This window comes from Ambystoma mexicanum, chromosome 3q, assembly GCF_040938575.1.
Source record: "Ambystoma mexicanum isolate Mex_15411 chromosome 3q, UKY_AmexF1_1, whole genome shotgun sequence".
NCBI classification, from domain to species: Eukaryota; Metazoa; Chordata; class Amphibia; order Caudata; family Ambystomatidae; genus Ambystoma; species Ambystoma mexicanum.
In genome coordinates, this window is record NC_090926.1 from 153,355,980 (window position 1) to 153,370,419 (window position 14,440).

Sequence of the window (14,440 nt, forward strand, 5' to 3'; positions counted from 1 at the left end):
CAAATGAAGCAGTGATGCCGTGCTCCCCCTCCATCTGGAGGCCCAGTTGAAAGGTGTAAGTAAACATGCTGATGTTTAGAGAATAACAGTGGCAGCCATGCAGAGGAAAGCCAGGGCTTCTCAAGGCTGCTCCCAATGGTAATGAAGCCTGGCTCTGCTCGTGTTGCACACTCATGTTGTTAGAATTGTTGCAGGCCTTTTGGCTAAAGAAGCTTTAGAGTAAAGGACCACATCACTAGCCCTTGCATGACATGATCGCCATGTGAGTGGAGCAGCAGTTTGTAAGGCTGGAGGAAACCTCTCTCCCCATTGGCCTCAGAGGCCGCCTCCACACATATGTCAATAACCAGCCAATGCCCATTTAAGGGGCTGTCTGAGAATCGACAATGACTGACATGTTCGAATATGAGCGGGAATATTGTTCCAAATGTTTGCTAATTAGGTGGAAAACATTCTACCTCTTTTCATTTTCAACTAACAATTAAGGCAAGGTATTGGATGCTGTTCTGCAAACTCCTACTGATCTGTATGACTCAGCTGACTTGTTTGACTATATGGGGGTAAATTGGTGGAGCTGGCAAACAACAGGCAACTAATGTAAGTGTGTGTGCATGTGTTTGAAAGATGAGTTGAAATTGCAGGAGACAAAACTTCAGGCTAGTTCCGGCATCGACGGAGGACAATGCATTCCAGTGGTGGCTGGTGAATTTCTTAACTGGAGGGCTGCAAATATTTGTCCCTGATATGGAGGAGTGACCACATCTTCACCACTCACAGGGGCAGAGGGCGGTTCACGGATTGTCCTCCTGAGAAATGTGTTTAAATAATGGGTGAAAATGTTGCGTTTTAGAGCACACTTTTTAGAAAAATTGGGTAAAAAGCCAAACAGTTTTCAATTGGGTTTTGTAGGGTAACTCAAGAAATACATCCAATAGATGCAAGTCACCAACAGTGCACGTAAGCATTTTTCCAAGCCATTACATTTCCATGCTGAATGCAACATTACACCCTATTAGTCCCATACAAGAACCTAATCATGTCTGCTTTGTGCATAATGTCAGTAATGATCCTATAAGAAAAAATGTTCATGTTTGTTCTGCAAATATATGGCAGTGTCCCCACACAAGAACATACTCCAGTTGGCTTTACCGTTGAAAATGCATGCCAAAGTATAAAAACACACAATCAAAGTGGTTTTGTGTGTATACAAGGCGCTGGGAGCCCAACGGGGCAGGTGTGGTCTTTTTTTAATAGACACCTATCATAGATGTCCAGTGAAAAACTACCATCCATGTAACCCCCCCCCACAGCACCTCAGACGGAGAGCTGATTTTGGGCGCTATGGCGCGCGTTTGTGCAACAAAGGCATTTTTAAAATGCCTTTGTTGTACAAACCTCCTACCCCCACTCGCCAATATCTCAAACCAGCCCAAACACACACACACACACTTACACAACATACACACAGCAAGCACTTGCTGTCTCATTCACAGTCACGAGCCCCCATCATGCACTCACTCATAACACAAGCATACATGCATCCATGCACATATTTAAATAATAAATAAACATACAAACACACACACTTACACAACATACACACACAACATACACAGAGCAAGCACTCTTTCATTCACACGAGTACCCATCATGCACTCACTCATAACACAAGCATACACACATCAATACACATATTTAAATAATACACATACAAACAAACACATTTACACAACATACACATAGCAATCACTCTCAGTTTCAATGACACAAAATTCCATCATGCACTCACTAAAAACACAAGCATAGACGCATCCATACACATAGGGGTGTTGCTACGTCTGGAAAAGATCTGGGGCTACGCTAATGTCAGGACTGTTGGGACTTGGGGATAGCTAACTTTTTTAGTTGTAGCCCCTGAGCTTCTATCCGGGGCTACAGCCAAAAGACCCGAGGCTATAGCCCCCTAAGCGCCCCCCCTAGAAACACCTCTGCATACACATATTTAAACAAATTAATGAACATACAAACCCACACATTTAGAGAACACATGCACTGCAAGCACTCTTTCATTCACACGAGCACCCATCATGCACTTCCATAACACAAGCATACACAAACTTAAATAATAAATAAATGAGCATACAAACACACATTACATAACAGACATGCAGTGACCACTCTTTTTGATTCACACGAGCATCCATCATGCACTCACTCAAAACACAAGCCTACACGCATCCATTCACATATTTAAATAATAAACAAACGAGCATACAAATGCACACATGTACGCAACATACACACAGAAAGCACTCTCTCATTCAAACTGGCATCCATCATCATACAATTACCTAACAACACAAGCATGCATGCATCCATACATATAATCAACATTTAAAAAAATGAACATAAACAAACGTACCTTCTGCTGTGGGTCCGGAGGTTCCAGTGCTCCAGCCCCTGCAAGTATGAACAGGAATCAGGAAGTTTCCTGGTTCCTGCACATGCATGCAAGGGGCCTGAGGGTGGGTCCGGAGATGCCCCATTCCAGCCTGCTCTGTCTGTATGTGCGAGGAGGTGCGGGAGCACCCCCTTGCACATACAGACATGCAGATCCCCAGCCAGCATTTCCAATGAGCCATGCGAGGCTGGGGAAGCAAACGCCCCCAGCCTTGCATGGCTCATTGAGCTTGCGTGGCTGGGGAAATGTAACTGTGAAAGGGAAACAAAGTTTCCCGTTCACAGTTAAGAGAACTCCCTAACCTGAAAAGAACTGCTGAGGGAGTACTCGTATTTTACTAGGCTGGCTCCTCCATAGTGGGTGAGAGGGGGCCAAGACCCAGTTGTTGACACCCCGCCCATTATGGACGAGCCACCCCTGATGCATTCCAATAGCGCATAGATCTGCTAAGCACTGTGCCCCTAACAAGGCTTGGCAAAAAAGGCATAGGATCTCATTATGAGATCGGCAGTGTGGTAAAACCATGGGACCAAGTAGTGATAACGGTAACCGATTTTGGCAGTAATTTGGCCAAATTAACACCAACTTACCACCCAACTTTGAATGATTACCATAGTATTTTTTTAAATAGGACCCATCCAAATAATTTCAAATTCACCAAACATTGGTTCTGCCTAGCCTTGATAATTGGCCAAGTAAGGAACAGCTAGTAGTGTGACTTGCATGTGAAAGTTGGCCTTTGACATTCTTCCATAAGTGGTGTTCTTTAGCCTGTTAAATCTATTTCTCAATCATTGGAGCGATGTCATATACATTGAGATGCACTTATGCTGCCCGGATTTCTTTTCTACCTGAATTCATAAGTCTCATTCGGCATGGCTGCCACTATTGATTACCCACCATCGACACGTCCGAATCTTTGACCAAGTCCTTCTTAGGGGTTACTTGAGTATTAGTGTAAAATACATTTCAAAACCAAAGTCTTTGCCGAGGTATGGAATCCAAAGATTGAATGTGGTCCTGTAATGGCCAGCAAGCAACACTTACATCATGGTTCAGCATATCCTGGACCAGAGGCCGAGATGCCACCTCTGTCACCTGCATTTGGCCACCGGCATCCGATACCCTGCAGAGAGACAGAGTGGCAGACATTATTCTAGCCACCATTGCAGGTTATTTGCATCTTTTTAGACAGAAGGGTAGGTAGCACAGGTAGCATGGAATGGTTGCAGGTGATATACAGCCCTACAGTTTGGCCACAACCATGCAAAATAAATAGAGCATTATTTTCATGATTATTTCATGCCAGGAATGGCTTTGCACTTCTTAGAGGGGCGGAACCATTTGTTGAGGAAAGGCCGTGGAATTGGACGGCCCAGGTGTTTGACACTGTCTAGGTAGAAACACTAACATAAGTGTGAGAGCACAGGAAGCAAAAGTCCTTCCTGTATGTTCAGACCAGGATCAGCACGGGCAGTGACAGAGTAGGTCTTAAAATGTCCCTATCATGAACGGACCAGTCAGTGCCGCCTTTTATTCTGTCAAATGTACACTGAATTGGACTGTATTATCGAGTCTATAGTGAAAGGTACAAATGTAAAGATGAAAGTCGTAGTAGAACTTTGCCTTAGAGTTGGGATGGGAGCGCGGTGTGACATATATGCAAATGAGACAAGGGGCGGGTGGCAGCAGGGCAGGCAACTCGTCAAGTGGATGTGATGGACACCTGGGTTATTCTCATTTTCTTCTCTTTGGTCAAAACATATTTTACTTTAAATGGATCTGCTGTGAGGGCTTTCCTCTTGCGAATTCTAGCAACAGTGTGGGGATACGATTTAGGTTACATTTGTTTGTTACCCACCCTTGTATGACATATTATGTTGCTGGAAAACAATTCGACACTCTTTGAATCTACAAGCGTTCTAGAGTTCAGAAAACTGCCGCTGCAGTGGCCTGCCTTACAGATGAAGTCAAATTCATGTGAGGTAGGAAGGCCATGACGTTTTCATGTAGCACAATAATGATGTAATCGCCAGACTACTCATAGCTTCTTTCCACTTCTTCCTCTCCTCGATTCGTTCCATCTCTCACAAATGCCTACTCCAACCTTGCATTCCTCTGACTCTTCTCTTGACTTAATGTACGTCTCCTTTCCTTTTCTTGGCCTGTACTGTCCAATATATTCCTCTATTTCCTTCTGCCCTCCTCTCACTCCCTTCCTCCTCTCTCTTCCTTCCCTCCCCCATCCCTCTACTGCGCCACAACCTGCATTCTTTATATTCCTCTATTTCCTTCTGCCCTCCTCTCACTCCCTTCCTCCTCTCTCTTCCTTCCCTCCCCCATCCCTCTACTGCGCCACAACCTGCATTCTTTATATTCCTCTATTTCCTTCTGACCTCCTCTCACTCCCTTCCTCCTCTCTCTTCCTTCCCTCCTCCATCCCTCTACTGCGCCACAACCTGCATTCTTTATATTCCTCTATTTCCTTCTGCCCTCCTCTCACTCCCTTCCTCCTCTCTCTTCCTTCCCTCCCCCATCCCTCTACTGCGCCACAACCTGCATTCTTTATATTCCTCTATTTCCTTCTGCCCTCCTCTCACTCCCTTCCTCCTCTCTCTTCCTTCCCTCCCCCATCCCTCTTCTGCGCCACAACCTGCATTCTTTATATTCCTCTATTTCCTTCTGCCCTCCTCTCACTCCCTTCCTCCTCTCTCTTCCTTCCCTCCCCCATCCCTCTACTGCGCCACAACCTGCATTCTTTATATTCCTCTATTTCCTTCTGCCCTCCTCTCACTCCCTTCCTCCTCTCTCTTCCTTCCCTCCCCCATCCCTCTACTGCGCCACAACCTGCATTCTTTATATTCCTCTATTTCCTTCTGCCCTCCTCTCACTCCCTTCCTCCTCTCTCTTCCTTCCCTCCCCCATCCCTCTTCTGCGCCACAACCTGCATTCTTTATATTCCTCTATTTCCTTCTGCCCTCCTCTCACTCCCTTCCTCCTCTCTCTTCCTTCCCTCCCCCATCCCTCTACTGCGCCACAACCTGCATTCTTTATATTCCTCTATTTCCTTCTGCCCTCCTCTCACTCCCTTCCTCCTCTCTCTTCCTTCCCTCCCCATCCCTCTACTGCGCCACAACCTGCATTCTTTATATTCCTCTATTTCCTTCTGCCCTCCTCTCACTCCCTTCCTCCTCTCTCTTCCTTCCCTCCCCCATCCCTCTACTGCGCCACAACCTGCATTCTTTATATTCCTCTATTTCCTTCTGCCCTCCTCTCACTCCCTTCCTCCTCTCTCTTCCTTCCCTCCCCCATCCCTCTACTGCGCCACAACCTGCATTCTTTATATTCCTCTATTTCCTTCTGCCCTCCTCTCACTCCCTTCCTCCTCTCTCTTCCTTCCCTCCCCCATCCCTCTTCTGCGCCACAACCTGCATTCTTTATATTCCTCTATTTCCTTCTGCCCTCCTCTCACTCCCTTCCTCCTCTCTCTTCCTTCCCTCCCCCATCCCTCTACTGCGCCACAACCTGCATTCTTTTGATTCTTCCTCCTTTCTCTCTTTCTTCTTTTCTGCTTTCACTGTGAATAATTTCTCCATCCTCACGGCTGATACTGCTCCCTTCCATCTTAAATCTATGTTGTGCTCTACCCTTGATTCCTCTTTTACCTCCCGTCCCTTCACCCCTTAAAAAAAGTCCCAATCTTAGGTCTCTTCCCCTCTTTATTCCCTCTGCAAAGCCGAGCGCCAGTGGAAGAAGTACAACTCGCCTGATTACCTGCACTCATTATCTTTTCTTCACTCCTATGACTCTATCCTACTCTCATGTAAAAAGCAATACCTCTCTTCACTCATTCCTCTTCCAATCACCCCTGCCATCTCTTTCAGATGCTTAATTCTATTCCCTCGCCTCCACCCTGCTCTCTTATTTAAACTCTTTGCTTCCGACTTTGCTGATATCTTCATTCCTAAATTGACATCTTGCGTTCCTCTTTCTTGGCTCCCATCTCTGTCTCTTCTCCTCCTACTAACTCCTTCCTCCACTACTCTCTACCCTTTCCCCCTACTCTGTCCCCTTCGCATTGCTCCCCCTTCCTTTTCTTCACCTTCCTTGTCTCCTTCCGCCCTCATCTCGTCTATCTACCCTTCCTTGATTCCCTAGCTGACCATCCTTATCAATGTATCTCGGGCCTCTGCTACTTCCCCTCTTCTTTCAAACATGTTGTCATTCCGGTCCTTCAAAAGCCTACTCCTTTGCTTTCTGCCTAAACTTCTCAGGAGAGTTGTCTACACTCACATTTCTGCCTATCTGCACCTCCACTCTCTTCTTCCCCCTCTTCAATCTGGTTTTTGTCCTGCCCACTCCACAGGGTCTGCTCTTCTACATGTCTCTAACTTACTCCTTTCTGCTCACCACAGCAAGTTATCCTCGATTCTTATCATTTGCGGTCTCTCCACTGCTTTTGATACTGTAGATCACCCTATTCTTCTATCTTCTCTGTCCTCTCTGGGCCTCTGTGGGGTTGTCCTGAGGTCGTTTGAAACGTAGCTTACTAACCATTCCTACTCCGTTCTTGAGATGGTCAACTCTCCCCCCCCCGTCTGCTTCTTTTTGAGGTCACTCAGGGTTCTGTCCTCGACCCCCTTCCACTCTCCGCGCTCACCGGCTCTTTTAATCTCTCCTGCCACTTCTACATTGATGACGCTCACATTTTATTTTATTCCTCTTCTTTATCCCCATCCTTGGAAGACACTGTTTCTTCTTGCCTCGCTGCTGTCAAGGCTTGGATGGCCTCCTACTTTCTTCAACTCAACGTTTCCAAGACTGAGGTCCTCCACTTTCCTTCGGCCTCCCCTTGTCCCTCTCCCTTTCCATCTTTATTTCTTTTCCACCACCAATGCTCCCCTTCGCCGCCTCAGCCCGCAATCTTGGGGTCACCTTCGACCCTTCTCTTTCTTTATCTCCTCATATCTCTGGGACAGCTCCCTCTGCCGGCTATCATCTGTATAATCTCTGACCCGTTCATCCTTTTCTCTCTTTTCAGGCGAATAAGCTTTTGGTATCTTCTCTTGTCTTTTCCAGAGGCAACTACTGTTCTCACCTCTTACTTTGGCTCCCTTGCTCTCACCTTGCTGGCCCACGCTCTGCTGTCTTTGACTCGGCCATTCTCTTACTATTTCAGCTCCCTCGTCGTTCCTCCGTTACTACTTCTCTCATCTCGGCTTCTCTTCTCTCCTTTGATCACTATCTTCTCTTAAACTTTCTTTGTTTCGTTTACGAATCCTTGTAAGGTCTTGCCCCTCCCTACCTCTGTTCTATGGTTTCTTTGTTTAGCACTGCTTATCCCCTTCGTTCCCAGTCCAGCTTTCCTCTTTCTGTCCCGAAACCACCATGCGCCGCTTTTTTTTTTCGTTTTTGTGCACTTCTTGGGCCTAAACACTGGAACACGCTTCCTTTACATATTCACCCTTGTTCCACTTTCCATATCTTCCAGACTCAGCTTAAAACTCATTTTCTCCAATCACTTCCTGCTGCATAATCTCTGTTGTTCACATCTTCCAGACCCTTCATTATGAATTGTACCAATGTTCTTATTTAATTGTCATAGTGCTTTGGCAAAAGCGCTTTACAGATCAAAATAAATCCAAATGCAAAAAAGTCCAGATCTGACACTGTACGGGCTCTTGGATATGCTGTTGGAGATTCTGATAATGACCACAAAGTGGTTCTGGGAAGAGGGGAACATTAATACCAAAATAATTCACACATCCAAGAAATGGGCTGTGTGTTTTGGTCATCAAGGTTTTGCCAACTCTTTAAAGAACAATATGAACATGCATAATGTGATGAATATGTGCTTTTTTAAATTGTGTATTTGCTTTTATTTTAAGTGTTTGTTATGTCATATGTGCATGAATTATCATTTTGATATGTAATGTTGTAAAAGTTCCTTGGAACTATGTACACATACATAAATAAATAAATACATAAATAAATAAATAAATATAAATAAAAATAAAATATGTGCTTTTCCACTTGCAAAGTATATTTCACTTAATGCAGTGCCTATTTCAAAAAGAAGCAGCTTTCTGTGCAGTCCCCTGCACACCCACACGTCAGCCAGAAATTAAGCAGCGTTTAACGATGTCTTACAAGCTGCCTTACCCATCACCAGATCAGCAGGAACCCAAGTGGCGTGCTTAGCCATCAAGAGCCTATCAAGTGAAACAAAGGGTTCCGGAACGGTCGAATTGTTTATAGAAAGTAAAAGCAATGGAACTCAGTTCCTGTCAGCTCCCGCTCAGCTCAACCTCTTAGTTCTTATGGGTAGTTCGGACCAGGGCCTGATAGGACGGGCCGTATACTCACTGATACAGCATGACGTTGGCTTTCTGCTGCTGGTCCGCCGCTTCGTCGGGGCTTGAGGGGTTGAGCTTCTGCGTCCTCTCGCCTAACACGTTCATCAGCGCCTTCATTAGCTCCGAGGAAGCCTGCTCCTTCTCGCCTTCCACCACAGCAATCTCAGCTCGACCGCCGCGCTCCCGGTCACGGATGTCCTTAGCAAGCAACATTCCCTGAAAAGAGAAACCCACTTGCCAATGTGCTTCCCTTACTGTTGAAAAGTACACTTGGAGTAAGAAACATTGCTTGCTGGGTGCATTGCGCAAACACTGCAGTAGATACAGTTACATCATTTACCCCTTTTTTGTAAGTCTGCTGTAAAGGACATTTTTGAAAAAGAATTTTTTTAGCTGCGCCACTTCCGCAACAGTACACCGCCATAGCATACACAGACGCAGCATGTATGGACTCATGCAACACATTAATACCCCTCTAAAATCTGGTCAAGCGATATGGCACTTGCAGCTAAATGATCACATAACGTCCGTGCACATAGGTTGTTTGAACCTTCTCTTCTCCTAGTAGTGCTTCGGTTTGGTGTCTTCCATTCAGCACTATTTGGGTCAAAGCATTCACGTGAATGGTGAACAATAGAACGCGCCTTAATATGCTCCGATGTGGGCTTTAAGTGCTTGGCGCTCAGACTTCAAAGACAAGGGAAAGATTCACACACATTTTTGGGCGCAAATGATGAGACGCGCTCGCGCATCTTGTCATTTGCGTCAAGACAGTGCGCCTTATTCAGAAAGGTCTTTGGAATGTGCGCATCATTGGTGGACACATGCAACAGTGTTTGTTCACCCCTGCGCCTAAATCAGCTGCGGAGCTGATTGTTAAAGAGCTTGTAATTTGACAGCAGGGAGCCGTTCCGTAAGTACTGCAACGTAAGTAGCTCCCCGCTGCCAACATTTGGTCACTTGCACGGCAGAGTGCGCAAGTGCAGGGCAAAGGCTGCATACAAGCGTGTACAATGCCTTTTGCCCTGCACTTTTGCACCGTGCAAAGGAAGCACACGGCTGGCAGCTTTTATAATGGATCCATCTGGAGTCCCCCTATGGTGCAAAAAGCCAGCAGCCTCCATAGGCATCTCCAGGATTTGCACCACGTGAAAATGCATGCAGGCCCAAATGCTGGAGTATTTGCAGAGAGGAGAGCAAGGGTGCGTCAGAAACGCAAGTTTCATTCCGCCACTCCTCTCCGTCATACAAATTAATGAAAATTAGCCTTGATGTTATTGCATCCTAAATTCACAAATGGGTTCAGCTTTACAATGCGCAGACATGTAAGATATCGCCCTGCACTTGTTTGAAACAGTTGCAGGGGGATATGCATTGCATGACAGGGTCAATCCTGACCATATTATGCATTTTCTTGAAGATGAAACAAGGGCGACAAGAATCGCTGCAGTCTCACTTGCATTTCTATCCCTTAAATAGGAATAGAAAGGTTTTTGTTTCCCTTTATTTCACAGTGGTAGGCCCTTTAATGGGTTGCCGGCAGCCAGTTCCATATTAGTATCAAGAGTACTCAGCAGGCACTAGTGTATGCAAGGAGGCTAGAACGCATATTTGTAGTGCTGCTGCCGAGCCCCGATGAAATCCGTAGGTCACCTTTGAGAATAAGGTAACCTGCCCAATTCGCAAATGAGAAAATGTATCGTCACCTGTGCTTCTTTCATTTGCATTCATTTAGGAGACTCTGCCCCAAGGTTCCTTGCTTCTTGCTCCAACACTTTTGGGATGTGTGAAAACATAGTATTCTCGGATTGTCAATTGTCATTGGAACAGTGAGGGAACACCATATTTGACATGCTGATAGGTTTCCAGCACACAATGAAATGAGTGCTGTGGGAAGCCACAGCACCATGTTTGCATTTTTGGAACTATTCTTTGGCGAGGGAGGTGTGGGCTGATCCAGCAAATGGGGGAGTCAGTGGTGATAGGCCCAGGTTGACGACTTTTGTTTTACAGATGTTATATAGTGGTGTTTTGTATAAAGCAAACAGTGTTGTAATCATTGTCTTTGACAGCAGTGAAATTATGTGGTTTAGCTAGGTTTCTAGCAAACAATATGGACCCTCTTCCTTGGGAGCATTCACTTTTGAACTGTTGGCATGATGAGGGGTCAATTGTATGGTTGAAGGGAATAGAGATTTCCCTTACCTCCTTGGAATGGTATGGGACCTGGACTGGGTGCATTGTAGGGCTGCTGTCAGTTCTCTCCCTGTACATCATTAGCAATTCTTTGACATATTGCAACAGTAAGAGGGATGAAATAGTCATACAGCCGAGCCCCCAATTTCTGGTATGCAATGTATGTGTGTTTGCACACATCTGAATCAGTGTGTGTGCGTGCAAGTATGTGAATATTCCTGTGACTGCGTGTTTGAGTATGACTGAGTGGATGTGTGTGCACATGAGATGGGTGCATGTGTTTTATGTGTTGGGGAGGGGAGCAGTCAGCAACATGAAAGTAAAATAGAGTGACAATGCCTGCATAGTCTGTGGGAGCTGCTTCATGAAAGTGATTTACCCTGACGATTATGGTTTATATTCAAGGTACATATTCTTGATAGTGATTTTTCCTGACAATGCTGGCATATATTGTGGGTGCGGCTTCCTGAAAGTTATTTACAGAGGCAATGCTGGAATATATTGTAGGTGCAGCATTGTGAAAGGGATTTAAAATGGCAATGACAGCTTATATGGTGAGTGTAGGATCATGACTGTGATTTACTGTAGCAATACTGGCTCAAGCTTTCCTTTGTAACCAGTAACTAACTAAACCAACCAAATGTAATGCAAATCTCATTGTAACCAAGCTTTCCTTTGTAACCAATAATGTTTACCTATAACTCATTGTAACCAAGCTTTCCTTTGTAACCAGTAATGTTTACCTGTAACAGCGCCACAATGCCCCAGGGCTGATGTGCGCTTTAAAAATACGAATAAATAAATAAATAGACATTTTGTACACTACTCCTGTGTACTATTGATGACACAGTATCTATTTCATTTCTTTCATGCAACCCTAGAAAATTCATTGTAAATTGTATGTCTTTTACCCCCTTTTCTCAAACATTGCAGAATTCCAAGTATTTGTCCAGAAATCTTCTATCAGCGGGACCCCCACCAAACCTCTCTATCTTATGTTGGGCTCTCTTGCAACACCCAGTTGCTTGCTTTTATTGAGGTAGATATTTGTGCCTCCGCTGAAACTACTCACCACCAGCAAATAACGTGTAATCATTTAAATGGCCAGTGTCTGCCCCCTGCATTTAAAGCTGCCTCTGCCACTTTGTGTATGAGTGTGAATGTGTGTGCACGTGAGTTTCGTTCATGTGTTATTTTTGGTGGGGGATGTGGCATACCCAGCATTCCGAGAGTAAAATACAGTAAAGGTACTTGCATATATTGTGGACAGACCTTCATAAAAGTAATTTGCCCCAGCAATGCTGGCATATATTTTAGGTGCAGCTTCATGAAAGTGATTTGTCATTTCTTGAAAGTGATTTACAGTAGAAATACAGACGTGAAATATGGGCACAGTATCAACGTGACTTACAGTGGAATGGCCACCATATATTGCGGGCACAGATTCATACAAAGCAATTTACCCTGGCAATGCTGGCATATATTGTCGGTGAAACCTCGAAAATGGATATACAGAGGAAATGCTGCTGTATGTGTTGTGTTCACAGATGTGTGACAGTGATTTACCCTGGCAATGCTATTATATATTTTGTGTGCAGCATCATGAAAGTAATGTACAGTGACAATACTGGCATATGTTCTCTGCACAGATATCATGGACATGCTGTAAACTATTCCTGTATGGCTGGTTACTTAGTATTTATGGCACTTTGTCATATGTTACTCTAGAGAACCAACTGTAAATGTATGGCTCGATACCCTATTTATTTCAAATGTTTTGCTGTAAAATGCAATATTTCAACCCATTATTTCAAAAAAAGTTACAGCAGTAAACCCCCCCTAATACACTTATGTTATGTTGGGCTCCCTTGCGCACGGTTGATCACACTAATTCGAGAGATATTTATTCCCCTTCACTGAAAATATTCAGCAGCCACAACTGACCTTGAATGGTTTACAATGTGGCTGCCCCCTTAGGAGCCAGCCACTTCTCCTTCCACTGGTACCACAAGCTGCCACTGCCACTGCACCTACCATTCCCTCCACGCCAGCACATACCTAAATCCTGAGGAGTTAAGGGAGGGACAATGGATGGGAACTGGAGAAAGAAATTCTGTCTCCAGAATTCTGTTTGTTTTCTGCTGTGGCACTGCCTCTGTGTCCATGTTTGGATGCAATACTAGTTTTATTAAGGGGGTTGTGATTTAAACAGATTTTACTCCTGGCAAACCTCAGTTGATGTCTCTCATTTGCTCTTAGTATTTCCAGGAGGCTAGCAACTCCTCTCACTGAATCCTGTTTTTGGCCTGTCAGGGTCTTTGTCACCAAACTCTGGTTTCAAGCTTTGACTCTCAAACAACATCAGTCTCCTTTCTTCGTTGAAGCGTTTGATGGTAGCATGACTCTTTCAGCTCAACTCTTCTGCTTTAAATGTGGTAGAATTAGAGGCCCAAATTGAGTCAACTTTTCTTGGATGGGGAAGGTTAGGGGCGCGCCAGATGTCTATAATTGCTTTCATTGGCATCCTTAGTTAAATATGAAGGGAGGTTTCTAAAACAACGATATCCTAACCTTACAAAATACCTTTCCGCGGTGTGATGAAGTGCACAATAGCCCGCATCCAGGAATTTGTATTTTTTTATTCTTTCAGTGACCTCGTTTTCACAAGGTTAACCTGATGTCACGGAAATCTGAATTTATTAAAGGTGATGTTTTTGCTAGACTGACTCTGGTGGCAGGAAAATAGAGATGTGAGGCCCACCCTTATCCTCTCCTGTTTATGAATGGCCATCGATATCACCCTGGAGTGAGATAGTACTGTATTGGGTTGGGGCATAGTGCTGTGTTGGTGGAGACAATCTGCAGTATAGAAGATTTTAAGGAGATGACCGTCCTTCAAGGACCAGAGCAGTTGTTTCCCTGCCAGGTATTGCAGATCGAGACAACTGTGCCGGTCTAGAGGCCCAGCTCTCCCAGTTTATAATTCAGGACTCTGAATGTTTCATTTAGCCTCCTTTACCCGTATCTCAGTAGCGTGTATTCATAGTAGTTTTCACCTTGCCTCTGGCACGGGTAGGCAAGCAATGGGTAACGGGAGCACACTTAATAGATAAAGTGGGGGGGGGTCATTTTATAGAAGGAGAGCCAGCTCATCAGGCAAAGATGGATAGTGTACCGGCACGGCATCCCATTCAGTGCTGTCCCTTAAAGTGCCAATATTAGTTTTGAAGGTAGTCCAAGATGTTCTACAAGTTGGCCCCTGAATAAGTCAAGATGGGGATAACCTGGACTGAGGAGATAGAGAAGAGATCCAATTCGGAAGCCCACACCCAAGGGAGAGAGACCCTTCGCTTTATGGCAACTTATTTTGTATTTTGTACCCTGACAAGGTGCCAAAGCTTACCGTGAGCATCAGGCTGTGTGGGAG

At 44.9% G+C, this 14,440-nt stretch overlaps 1 protein-coding gene across 4 annotated transcripts in view; it reads right to left on the minus strand.

Moving 5' to 3' along the window:
* AVIL (advillin) overlaps nucleotides 1-14,440 on the minus strand; it is a 289,148-nt gene that overhangs the window by 122,105 nt on the left and 152,603 nt on the right. For all 4 annotated transcript variants that reach the window (XM_069653359.1, XM_069653362.1, XM_069653361.1 and 1 more), the window contains 2 exons: nucleotides 8,828-9,033; nucleotides 3,509-3,587 (listed from right to left, as the gene is read on the minus strand). In XM_069653359.1, coding sequence (XP_069509460.1) covers nucleotides 3,509-3,587; nucleotides 8,828-9,033 — 285 coding nt within the window. The remainder of the gene's footprint in view (nucleotides 1-3,508; nucleotides 3,588-8,827; nucleotides 9,034-14,440) is intronic.